General features: G+C 37.9%; 1 protein-coding gene across 4 annotated transcripts in view; it reads left to right on the top strand.

The window, feature by feature from the left end:
• SORBS2 (sorbin and SH3 domain containing 2) overlaps nt 1-13,673 on the top strand; it is a 145,312-nt gene that overhangs the window by 106,901 nt on the left and 24,738 nt on the right. For 2 of the 4 annotated variants that reach the window (XM_053975054.1, XM_053975053.1), the window contains 3 exons: nt 8,906-8,958; nt 9,634-9,821; nt 12,052-13,611. In XM_053975054.1, coding sequence (XP_053831029.1) covers nt 8,906-8,958; nt 9,634-9,821; nt 12,052-13,611 — 1,801 coding nt within the window. Of the gene's footprint in view, nt 1-3,054; nt 3,139-5,217; nt 5,275-8,905; nt 8,959-9,633; nt 9,822-12,051; nt 13,612-13,673 lie in introns of all 4 variants that reach the window. The other 2 variants (XM_053975052.1, XM_053975056.1) reach the window with 2 other exon arrangements.

Raw genomic sequence — 13,673 nt, 5'->3', positions numbered from 1 at the left:
CAGGGAATTTGCAGACTTTAGTGCTCAGTTTCTTTTTGTTTGCTGCCCTCTGCAGTTGAAGCTGTATATTAAAGTGGACTTGGCTGCATGGAATTAGCTTTACATACTTTGCAACAGTCTCATTTTATTTCCTACCCGAGAAGAAATGAAAACATAGAAACTAGATAAAATGCATTATTTATAACTTTTCCCTTACCAGCAGAAACACAAGGGTTTTTAAGCTTGCAGGTAATTGCAAGAGTATTTGAAGTTGAAAAGGGAGGCGACTCCCATTCTCATTTTTATCTCCTTGGCTGGCTTAGGAGAGCCCAGTTGATCTGTCACAGTGTTCCGCCTCCCTGCAAGGAGGGAAATGGTTCCATTGCTGTGTAGGTCTGGGACTGTTGCTCTTCTAGGCACCTTGAGGCTCACAGGGTAATGTAAGCCAAGACTTCTAGGGCCAAAAGATCCACAATTCTAACCCTATGTGCATTTAAATTTATTTGTTTGTTTGTTTAGTGTAAATACACCCATTTGTTGATATCAACATTTCTGTGAAAATTAAATTTTTGATAGAATATAAAGGTAAAAACATGCAATATTTCAACATACAGTAACTTAGTTTGGAGAAAGGATGGAAAATAATTGTTTAGTAATGTCTTCTCAGATTATTCAGATGCAAATTGTGGAATTTTTTTTTAAAGTAAGCAAAAAACCCTCTAAATATGCCAAGCATTTCCTGTAATAGGAATCAAGTTGATATACAGTGAAGTTATCTTCTGTGTTTTGCATCTGTCATTTTTTGCCCTCATGCATTCTTATCTCTGTAGAAGAGAATCCTGTATTTTTTTTCTTGAATTAGTCATAATCTCTATTAGATTCACACATTTTTAGTAGTCAGTTCATGAAACTAATTTCAGTAGTGTTTCTCTACAAAAGACTTGGGTGTCTTTTGAGTTCAAGCATTTGTCATCAGTACTACTGAGGTACAGCTGTGGTTGGTGGAAATGTAAGGACAAAACACCAGAGGAGCTTCACTTCCTTACCCTTCTGTGGAGCACAGCAAGATTTCCATCAGTGAGATTCATTTCCCTCTGCATTCACAGGAGTTCTACTTCCCTTACTTGAAAGGGCATTGTGAAGTGTATAAAACAACAGCTGGGGTCCAGATATTACATGAACAGCTCATAGATACATGAGCACCAAGGTAGTTCTGAAGGGTTGTTGACCTTTCGATAGAGCAGAGGTGGCATGCTGTCCCAGTAACACCAAAAAGTGCTTAGAAAAAGGAGGGAAGTAAATCTAAGCACTCCCTCAGTCTTTTTAAGAATTCTCATAGCTCCCCAGGATCCTCCCCGAGATTTTTTGAGTTTAAAAAGCAGAAGCCACAGGCCACAGACAGGAAATCTAAAGTAGACATGAGCTTGAGAGTATCAGTTTTTAAAATATCCCCATTCTTTTCTTTCCCTATCAGCCAACAATTCTCTGGAGGCCTATCAGAATTTTAATTAGTGACATGCCAAGCTACACGAGGAGCCTGAGCACTTGACACAGGGCCTTGGAGGACACCCTGGAACCAGGCACTTTAGTCCCGTTCTGTAGCTCGCCATAAGCCAAAATCAAAACTCCCTGCTGCTTCAGGGAGAGCAGAAGAGAAAGCAAATAATATACACTCTTTTAAAACCTTAATGCTTTAATCATAGCATTTTAAAAATAACCCATTGAATAGCCTGTGAAAATTAAATAAAATAATAAAGGTAAATATATCTGGGTTCAATTTCTTGTGCAAGAAAAGTGCTGTAAGATGTTTAATTACCTGAAATGGTCAAGAGCACAGTCTTCTCTCTGGCAGAAAACAGAAATGGCTCTGTGTGTGATTGCTCCAGTCTACTGGTGGCGGTTTGGAGGAAAAAGTGTTACATACTTGATCACCTGTGTCATTCTTTATGCAGGACCCTGTCTTTGATGATTGCTTTCTGGGGCACACCATAATTAGTGTCTAGGTTCTGATCATTACAGCTATGGAGAAGCAAATTTTAAATTCAGAAATGTCTTTAACATGAGGATTTCTCTGTTTCAGAGATCTTTAAGCCAACAGTTCACTGTAATTCTGTGCTGCATGAAAGCCTACATCAGATGCTACAAAGAAACTGAAGCTATTTAGAAAGTAATTAATGCAGCCAAGTTTATAGTTTATTAGATATCCCATTGAGAGCTGTACTGTTTTGCACCTTCATGTTTTCATGCTGCTTGAATAAATCTGTCAATTATTCTTCTGTTCACTGAAGAATTTCCTTAATACTATCTTCAATTGCTACTTTTTCCCTTGGCTAGGAGAATTTTCAGATGAAAACAATGTATTCCACTGTCGAAAAAATGCTGCATTGTGTCAACAAGGCTATGCAAGATAAAGCATTTCACAGTACTGCTGAAACAAGTATTATGGAACGCCTAATTTTTTGTTCCCTATGTTTTGACCATAGGATTTAAAATATACCAGTTCCTTTTCATATGCTGAAGTGGCTTTTTAACATAGTGATGCTTGCATGATGCATATTCCTTACCTCTGCTCAGTGCTTGCTTCAAGACATCAAGATTCAAAATTAACATGCTTTGTCAGAAGACAAAGAGGACCAAAAGCAATACAGATAAAGTTGTGTCTTTATTGCTGATCTGATGGGCAATTTCCTGCCTATGCTGGAGAAGACCATCGTTTAAACCATCTTCCAAACAAGGAATCTTCAGCAGCATTAAATGTAATTAACTAATGCAGTGATGTTAAAGAAAAGGTCAAAGAGCCCTCTTAGCTTTAAGAGTGTAATTTTAAAATGTTTAACATCTTCCAATCCTTGGAAGAACATCAACAAAAAGAAAAGTATTAAAGCTACCAGTGAATGACAGCTCTTGAACACGAATATTCTCTGTCTTAATACCATCTTCATTCTTTGATTTTATTCCATTTCTTTTCCCGTATTTGTTTTATGTCTGTGTGTTTGTTGTTAAAGTGACACAGCATTTCTAGCACTTTGCTCAGTGTGTGCCTTTTCCTTCCCTTTTCCTTCACAACTGCTCCAGACTGATCGCATAAACCCAGATGACATAGATTTAGAAAACGAACCCTGGTATAAATTCTTTTCAGAGCTGGAGTTTGGACGTCCGGTAAGTGAGGACAGAATATTGATATTTCCACTTTAGGAAAAAATATTTTTAGAATGAGGAATTTAAATTACCAAATTCAGCAAATATAAGCCAATAATTTTTTTTTTTTTTTTTGAGGAAGGGCAGTAAAGTCCCACAAATAAAAGTATTTTTTTCAAATAGACTCTTAACTTGCTAGACTAGTTGTAGTAATAGCTTTAATAAGGAGTATGTTTAGATAAATAGTATTGTGTAAGTATTTAATAACAAGACAAATTCCATGATAAACAGGGATGTTTGCTGGTTTCCCTAAACTTTTTGCATATTGGCTTATTTTTGAACAATCTTCTAGGACAGAAAAATATGACAATTTGCATTAGGGAAGCTAAGTTACAGATCATATATTTTACTTGAAGGACTATATCTAAATTTAAATGTATGAAGCCAGAAACAAATTTCTTGTAACAGGAAATCCTGAGATTTTTTTTTCCTTTTTTTATCTCTTATATGCATACATGCAAAATATGTATTTTATACCTGAACAGAGAGATATGGGTTTCCTCTGTTTTCAAGCTGGACACCTGTTTGAATGGACAGACTTCAGTTCTGCTCCAATTTTCACAAATAGCCATTACCCCCAAAAAAGGGCTCTGGCAAACAGCTGCTGGTTTGGATCTGCTGCCAGCACTTAAGTTTAAAACTATAAACCTGAAGAGTTCCATCTGACCAAAACACCTAAAAATCTCAATTTTTCCCCTTTGATTTCTTAAGCACTTGCAGTTCTTCTGCAAATGCCATAGGCTTAATTGTATCTAAGCATCTACGGCTGTTTGTATATTTCTTACAATGGCAAAACAGTAACACCGTCCTTGAGGCAAAACTGAGAACTAGGTTTCATTTCCTCCCTGCACAATGCCTTAACAACTAGGTTGGAGATGCACCTGCTCTTGCTTTTGCACACTCCCTCTCTGGCTCCACAGAGCTCAAATTCTTTCCTGTACACTCTAACATCTTTAGGAAAAAGGATAGCAAATGTCTTCATCCCAGAAGAGTGTCTAAGAGGATAGTCAGAATATCCAGACAGGTGGAAAATTAAAATAAGTTAAAATCCCCTTAGAAAAAGGAGGGAAGTAAATCTAAGCACTCCCTCAGTCTTTTTAAGAATTCTCATAGCTCCCCAGGATCCTCCCCGAGATTTTTTGAGTTTAAAAAGCAGAAGCCACAGGCCACAGACAGGAAATCTAAAGTAGACATGAGCTTGAGAGTATCAGTTTTTAAAATATCCCCATTCTTTTCTTTCCCTATCAGCCAACAATTCTCTGGAGGCCTATCAGAATTTTAATTAGTGACATGCCAAGCTACACGAGGAGCCTGAGCACTTGACACAGGGCCTTGGAGGACACCCTGGAACCAGGCACTTTAGTCCCGTTCTGTAGCTCGCCATAAGCCAAAATCAAAACTCCCTGCTGCTTCAGGGAGAGCAGAAGAGAAAGCAAATAATATACACTCTTTTAAAACCTTAATGCTTTAATCATAGCATTTTAAAAATAACCCATTGAATAGCCTGTGAAAATTAAATAAAATAATAAAGGTAAATATATCTGGGTTCAATTTCTTGTGCAGTAGTCTATAATGTTATCACATTGTCATGGTTTACTTTTTATCTCCATTATCCTGCCATTCAAGTGGTATTATCATTTCTCCCTCTAGGTGGGCAGAAACAGTACAGATAAATTCTTCTGATTAACCATATCTCAACAATATTTTACTGATAAAAATAACTAAGATAAAATATATTGAAATTCCTCCAAGAGAGCATAACTGTGATGCTTCAGACTTTTCTCTCTCAGTGTTAAAAACTGCTGGCTGTTTATTCAACCATTCCAGTTGTAAATTTTACCACCTACAGTTACTAACATTTTATTAAGATATTTTTAAAATAACACATTTATCCTTCCATTCTACCCATGTGTGTCACTCTTTGTATCTGACGCTGTCAACACTTAATTTCTAACTGTGTCACCTTTTCCACATGTTTCATTCCTTGCTGCCATTGATTCTACTCCATTTCATCTCTACACTTCTGCTTTTATGATGCAGCCACCTAAAAAGCTTTTGGACTATGTTCAAGACAGTTCTTCTGGTGTTTCCAATGAGGTAAATGAATGGTTCTTTTTCAGATGATTCTCTTGGGAAGAAGGGTTGGAATGCTCACAATTTATGTCTTAGGTTTGTTAAAATATAGTGGTTTCCTTCTGATAGCTGAGAGACATTTCTAATTCACAATCATTGTATCTTTGTCTTCATATCTTTCCAGATCACTAGTGCATTTGGATGTTGATCTTATTATCCTAGGAACTGTGAGTCCTTATACCCAAAACTTCTCAGAGATTAACACCCAGAATTACACAACACTCCATACGTCTCTAACTCTTTGACAAATTCCCACTTTTCAGAGTTGGGCAAGTGCATTGCACAATTAATCCATCAGCACAGTATATTTTTTTTATTAAAATACCTGACTGCAAATTCTATGTGTCAAGTGAAAGCCTTTGTGGCTAAGCTGTCATTTATCTAATTAAGTATTTATGACTGAGGTTGCTCATCAGGTAAAACAGCAATTAATAGTACTTTTGTAATTTATAACTCAGGATTGACAGCTGCTGTCAGTACTCCAAATAAAATTCATTAAGGTCAGGTAGTGGGCTGGCATTGCCCTACTCTGAGTGGGAGAGATTCAGGCTTTCATTCCTTCTCCACTCCCTCCCCATTTTTACAGCGTTAGGGCAAAAGTCAGTGAATCCTCTACTGGCAGCTTTGCTTCATACGGTGCCTTTACTTCATCCATATTTGTGATTCACTCTCATCTTCTGTAGTTTCTCCAAAAGTTAAGCTCAAATTGTAGTCTTAAATTGTTAATTGTTTGCAATTTACTCTGGTTTGATTTTAAGCTCTCTATGTGTCTTGAAAAACCTCATAGTTGCGAAATTTGGGCCCAGTTCTCTGAAAGATAAAGCTTGTAGGCCTTTTCTAATTCCTGTTGGTTTTCAGTATATCAAGGAAGACAATTTAAAAGCCCTAACATGACTGAAATATTCCCATGTTCAGTAGGTCTGTGTAAAATGGTTATTAAGTAACACTGATTTTCTCTTTGATTAATTTACAAAGAAGTTCTCTCTTTAATTTTGAAATTTTAATAATCTTTAAATATGATAAATCATGTTCAAAAATGACAGCAACTTAATACTTCTCCAGAGGGGGAGACTATTCAAAATAACTTGATAAAGTATTGTAACCATCATGCAAACAAGCTTATTAGTTATTTTCCTTTTACTTTTGCCTACTTTCCCTAGCTCCATTTTTAGTCAGCATTAAAGCCTTGATGCATAAAAACAGCTAAAATACAGGCTTAATTCTAAATATAGATCTCATTTTTTTAGTAAAAGCAAAAGACTGTATTTGGTAGTTTGGAGTTGTCATCTCCAATATTTAATTTTTTTTTCAAGTGGCCTTTATTCATATAGAGCAGTGTTGAATGTTGTGGAAGATGGCTAATTATCTCTGGAGATGGAAGAGATGTGTTCAGCTGGGCCATCTAAAAGTGGGTCAGTAAACACCCAAGAGCTGACAGGACAACTGCAAACAGTAAAACAAGCAGTAAAAAACAACCACACACAGTGTTTACTTTCACCTTTCCTCTATATGACACATCAGTGAAGCTCTACCTATGGAGAGAAGGTATAAACACCACACAATCTATAAAATGATATATGCCTGTAGTAAAAATTAGTGTTGTAAAATGGGCAATGTACAGGATCTATCATAAAGAAAAAACTTCAAAGCCAGCATCAAATAAAGGATAAAAGGGAAAGTTACATTCAAGGTGATAAGATAATCTTAAAGGATGAAAAGCAAAAGCAACTAACCCAGCAGTAAGTTTTGGCGTGATATGCACTTCTAGCCCTCTGTGTATGGCCTGGGGAGTGCTGTGGATAAGGAGATTCCCTCTGGTGTGATTTCCACTGTGTGATTTACCCATAGCCTTCCATAGGAGACACTGAGGATCTGCTCCATCCTTGGGAGTGACATCATGGTCTGTACAGGCGTGGAGGTGGGAAGCAGTCACTGCCTCAGGGCCATTTGGCCACTGTCACCTCCCAGGTGGTCAATGGTTGCTAGTGGAAGTGGTTGGCATCTGCACAAAAGAATCCACAATGACAATTTATCTGCAGCGTTTGCACCACCTCGACCAACAGCTCTGAGAGATCACCTGTGGTCCCGAGTCTCCCTCCTGGCTGGTTCCAGACCTTGGCAGTGACTGGTCAAGAGAAGAAAGATGGTTGTGGCCAGTTTTGAAATGAGACTGGAATGTTTTCCACTACAGGCTGAACATGTGTTTTACAGGTTGTGTAGGGAAGCACACAGACCTGAGGCCTTTGCTTACTGTGGTTATACTGGCTGTTGGTGTGAGCAACACTGTGTCTGGCTTCTATGGTTTTATTGCAGACAGATCTCATAGTATTGGATATATATCTTAAAATCATTGCATTTGGAGAGTGATGGGAGAATCACAAAGTACTTTTAAGCCTTCAGAGAGTGTAAAGAAAAACTTGAAAATTTGAACTACGTGCACATTTGGAATTATCTTCGCTCAGGTTTTAGATAACATTTGTTTCATATTGTGGCATGTTTGTGTGGCTCTCCCCACCCCACAGTCCTAAAAAATCTGTTCCCAAACATTCTGAGACTACTGGTGACTTCTGGAGGTGTACCTAAGGGTCAGTTAACAAATCTGGGTGAAGTTCTGTTCATGAACTTGCAAATCAAATGACTGGGGGAAATAAAAAATCCAACAAAAGAAAGGACTTGTACAGCCCATGAGTACCATTACTTCAGCAGTCCTTCAGGACAAAGATTTTTCATTGAAGGGAAAAAGCCAAGAAGGATCTCTATAAAGGGAAAAAGTATTTCCTGCACCTTAGAAACCTGTACGATAGTTCTATTTCTAGTTCATTGAGTTATGGAAAGGTGAAATGACATGCCAGGAGCTTGAAAGAAGTTTAATTCTTGAAACTGACTGCTTTGTACCCATGAAGAAATACCCCAGGAACCACGCACTTCATTCTTGATTCATACCTGGTTACCAGAATTGTAATATTACTTAATTCTGACTGAAGGCTTGAAATGGTTGATTTAAAATCAGTAGTCATTTAAGGCTGACTTTGTATTAATAATGCAGTTATGGAAGTTCCATCTCCCAGTGTTCATGCAGTAGTTACATCTGTAACTCCATAAGCAATGACTAATTTTATGTGATGAGAACTGTTCTTACCAGGATTATAAGGTATAGAAGGCCAGTTGCTGACCACAAACATCATGGGATTGACAAAATTCTGGCTATTATTGATTGTGGGATTTTGGTGAATAATTGAGGGATGAAGAGAAGCTTTGCAGACCTCACATGTACAAAAAGGAATAATTTTCAGATTTCTCTGGTTTTATACTAAAGATTTGTTTCAGCTGTTCTGTGTCTGGTTTTGAAAAGTATATATAAAAACATGATTTGGGATCATTACTTAGCAGTGCTTTAAAGGAAAAAAAGCGGCATCATTTATTCTCATGAAATGTTGCTGTGACTGTGATGGAGTGCCCAGGATGTTAATTATCATGGGCTGTTGTTATAGAATTTGCTACAGAGTAACAAGGAGTCATCAAACATGATAAACAAAAATTGTCACTCTTTTTTTTTCAAATACAAACATAACAATCTATGTGTTTGTTTTCACAGGCTTCCTTATATCATCACTATTCAACAGACAGAGGCCTGGACAGGCCCTCCAGGTAAAAAATACTATCTATACTTCAGCAAACACAGATTATCCAGCCTGAGGGTGTTCTTTGTGACCTGAAATCAGCAGATTTTGTGAAGAGTCAGATTTTAACATTCACCTTGTGAGCTATTGGCAAATTAGATGCTTGGAGAGAGTGTTGATTTTGATACTGACGTGTAAATTTTATTTTAGTTTTACAAGGACTTAGTGTTTCCATTTAAATTAACCACACTGTGTTCTGGGTCTTTCCACAAATATCCCTGAGCTTCTCTCTCAACAGAAGTGATTTATTCTTCATCCTTCCTGCCTGAAGCATATTCAGTGCTGTTCTCCTAAGCATGATGCCTTGACTGTTCTCAGTCTCTGTCTTTTTCATATCTTTGCACCTAAACTCTAGTTCCAAAAAATAGTCTAAAAGAACTCAATGCATTTATTTCAAAGAAAATGGCATAGTAATGTTGTGGAAAACTTTAAAACAATCAGGTTAGGAACAAATGAATTTTTTCACTGGGAAATAGGCTGTAAGATGTGTGAGACCAGTGCTTCTTCCCTTTATGTGGTTTTTCATGTATTTATTTTGCATTTTTTAATCTATAAACTGATAATATAATTATGACCTTACTTCTTAAATTCCTGAAATCTGATCTCAGAATCAGACTGCTACTGATACTGCTTTTTTCTGTAGTTCTGCAAGTACTGCAAGTGACTATAGAAAGCGAAGGAAGTCAGAGCCTGCTGTAAGTCACCAGAGGGCACACAGCGATCAGAACGCCAACAGACCTAACCTGGGCCGTACAGACACACAGGGCTCATCTTCCACCCTTAGGAAGCCTTTAACTAGCTCATCTCCTTCTTCTCCATCAAGAGCAAAAGGTAAGAGGAGACCACATTAGTTAGCAGAAAACTACTGATGATGTGTTGTACTGTATGTTGGTAGCAGCTGTCTCCTGGCTCGGTGCATTGCCCCAGTGGATGTGATGTGAAGCAACAGCTTTGGGCCTCTGGTGAAAGGCTGACTTGTTTATTCTTACAGGTGTAATTTTAAGCTGAAAAGCTGGATTTGTAACAAGGATTTTCCAGTTTCAACTGCTTGTTCTAACAAAAGGGAATTGACTAAAAGAAGACTATGAATTCTACCACAATATATAAACTCTAATATTTTTATTAACTCTACTTCTCTCTTACTAGATTATTGTGATTTTAAAACTAATTTTATTATATTGAGAAAGTAAATAGAGACAAATAACCTGTAAGATTAAAGATGTGTGTCCAGGACAGTTGACCTTTGAAATCCATAGCCGATGTCTTAGCTGTCAGTTACCAGGACCTAATGTAATCAAGAAAATATCCATAGTTATCAGGACCTAATTTAATCAAGAAAGCATCCATAGTCTGATTTTTTACTTTCTAAATCCTTGGAAGTATTTAGTACAGCTGATGCAATCTAATTAGCTTATTTTTGTAAGTAACTCACCATCCTATTACTGTTTTCCACATCTCTCCAAGAAAGAGATAACAGAGACAGTTCATTTGGGTTTGGAGGTTTGATTTTTTCCTAGAAAGACAAAAAGCTTCCAGTAAAACATAAAATAAAAGTAATATATAGAATAATACTGCATAAAGTATGTCTCCTTCTGTTCAAATTATTATTATTATTCTCTTAATTGCTCTATTTCGTAGCTATACTAATCAGTAAACTTCTGTAACAATAAATTCTCAGTGAAAAGAACATAATATCCAGACTGCAACAGAAGGTGTCAAAGAAAAGCAGTGAGGAACACTGAGAGTGAGGTGGCTGAAAAGCAAATCTATTTTAAACATTTAAAACATTAAAGTGTTATAGCAGTGATTTTAAAAGTGGATTAACTCATCCATTTGGCTTACCAGGCCAGGCAGTAAAAAGTTGATAAATTCCACTTGTCTGCATGTGCCTTTGACTCCACCACCAATAACAAGCACGAAGCATGACTTCAACACTTCCTGTGTTTGAAAATCCTTCCATTAAGAATCTCTTCCACAGCCAATTAGCTTTCAGAAGGTGACACTGTTCTCTCCCAGCACTGTAGAATGTTAATTTTTCTTGAAATTAACCAATTTGTTAAAGAAGGAGCACATTATAAAGTGTTTGATCAGCATGAATTTTGAACTCAAGTGTTTCAGTTTCAGGTCCAAGTTCATTTTTTTTTTAGAAAGCAGACTGAGCTGTTTGAAGCACCCTTCCTGAACTGAATGTTGCCACTTGAGACTATTTTTGAAAGTTCAGTACAATTATGAAAGACCACCATTCCAAATTTGTCTCATAGTGTCTTCTAGATCTACCATGCACATAAAAATATGTCTTAAAGCTTGAAAACTCAGGCCTTTGTTATGGAAGTCAATCTAAGGGTTATTTTTACTTCTACATTGTGGTTAGGCTCAGTAAACTGATACACCTTCCTTTACACTTGCATAGCACTTCCTGAGCTGCCTTGTTCTGCCCTGCACAAGCTGTACAAAACACTGCTCCCTTCAGTGCTATCACACAGGGAAGGAGCAGGCTACCTCTGAATGACCTGGAGAAATTTCCTATTTGATCTGATACAAAGATTTATCTTTATTTTAACTATCTTAGAATATGTGGATGCTGTGAACTCTGAGCCTTATACAGGTTAAAAAGCGTAAACAACCTTTTCAGAATGCCCAGGTGGAAAAGTCAGTATTACCCTGAGGTCTAGATTTGTTGTGTGGCTTCATCTTTAAATCCTTTGCAGCTTTTAGTGTCTGTTGACCTGCTTAAAAATCCCAATTAATCCCCAATTAATGCCTGGTTTCTTACGTTGCTTTGATAGCAGGGGTTGTAGAGGAGATAACATCTCCATAATTAATAAGGAATTCTTTTTGTTGTTCAAATTATCATGCATTTTTGCAGCTGGAAAATAACTTAATTATTAGCTCTGCTGTCCTAGGCTGTAACAAACTATGTATTGACCTAAGCTGATAGATGCACTAATTGCTCTCTCTTTTCTAGTCTTTCTAATACTTACTGATGCTAATTCCAACTTTCTGAATCTTTTAATTTCTGGCAATGTCTCTTTTTTACCATGCTGCTCTATGGATTATAAAGGTGGGGATATTAGCAAAGTATATCCATCCCTTTTAAGTTACTCAGTGCACAACCACAACACCTCAAATGAATTAGATTACTGTAGCACTTACAGACAACATTTAGCTGTTCCAAATGATTCAAGAAGGGCAACCAGCTACAAGAATGGCTGGCAAATGACTCGCCAAAATGCAGAAGTCTGGAGTAGCACAGAGGAAGCTGCTTCTCCGAAGAGGAAGTCTCGTAGCTGTGATGACCTGTTAACAGATGATCACGACAGCTATCCCGATGCACAGGCCAAGGCTGAAAGCATGGGCTCTCTGTTATGTGAGGAGGACTCCAAAGAAATTTGCTCAATGAACTGGAACTCCCCATACGTTGAGGGCCGTGGTAGTGGTAGATCAAGAGTTCGTCACAGATCTGCACATGATGCTCCAGGTTTCCTGAAGATGTACAAAAAGATGCACCGCATCAATCGCAAAGACTTGATGAATTCGGAGGTGATTTGTTCTGTCAAGTCCAGAATACTGCAATATGAAAAAGAACAGCACAAAGGTATTCTTCAAGGCTGGAGAGAGTCTTCTACTGAGGAGGTACCCAGAGACATGGTGCCAACCAGAATATCTGAATTTGAAAAGTTAATACAGAAGTCAAAATCAATGCCGAACCTTGGTGATGACATGTTGTCAACTGTTACATTAGAGCCTCCTAAAAATGGCTTGTGTCCAAAGAGGCGATTTTCTATTGAATCCCTGCTGGAAGAAGAAACTCCAGTCAGACATCCCTCTCAGGTACAACGGAGCTACAAGTCTAAAACCCTGGTGCCAATTCATATTGAAGTGACCAGTGATGAGCCACAACGATCACATATAGATTTTTCAGACAGCGATCAAGACGGAGTGGTTTCTGATCTCAGTGACTTTATCCAGATAGAGGGTTCATCCTTTTGTAGTGAAAGTGACTTTGATCATTTTTCCTTCACTTCATCTGAAAGCTTTTATGGATCAGGCCATCACCACCACCACCACCACCACCACCATAGGCATCTCATCAGCTCCTGCAAAGGGCGATGCCCAGCATCCTACACCCGTTTCACCACCATGCTAAAACATGAAAGGGCTAAGCAAGAAACCACTGAAGATCCAAGGAGACAGGAAGCAGAATCCGGCCTGTCTAAGATAGCATTCCTCGTCAGTCCAGTGCCTTTCCGGAGGAAAAAAAGTGCAGCTCCTAAAAAACAAACTGAAAAGAAAAAATGCAAGTCATCAGTGTTTGAAGCACTAGATTCTGCACTTAAAGACATCTGTGACCAAATTAAAGCTGAAAAAAGGCGGGGAAGCTTGCCCGACAACAGTATATTACACAGACTTATTACTGAGCTGCTTCCAGACATTCCAGAAAGGAATTCATCTCTTAAAGCTCTGAAAAAGAGTCCCACGCACCAGCCTTTTCATCCACTGCCTCAAGATGGTGCTATCCATTGTCCACTGTACCAGAATGATTGTGGAAGATTACCTCTTAGTGCCTCTTTTCCAGACATGGATGCAACTAACAACAATGATAGTGCACTGTGTTTCCAAGGTGGATTAACTTTCTTCCTCTATCCTTGTGACTGACTTATCCCACCTTACTCCCTGTGTTTC

This window comes from Vidua macroura, chromosome 4 (assembly GCF_024509145.1).
Source record: "Vidua macroura isolate BioBank_ID:100142 chromosome 4, ASM2450914v1, whole genome shotgun sequence".
NCBI lineage: Eukaryota > Metazoa > Chordata > Aves > Passeriformes > Viduidae > Vidua > Vidua macroura.
The sequence above is the reverse complement of the archived record's forward strand: the minus strand, read 5'-3'. Positions and strand labels throughout refer to the sequence as shown.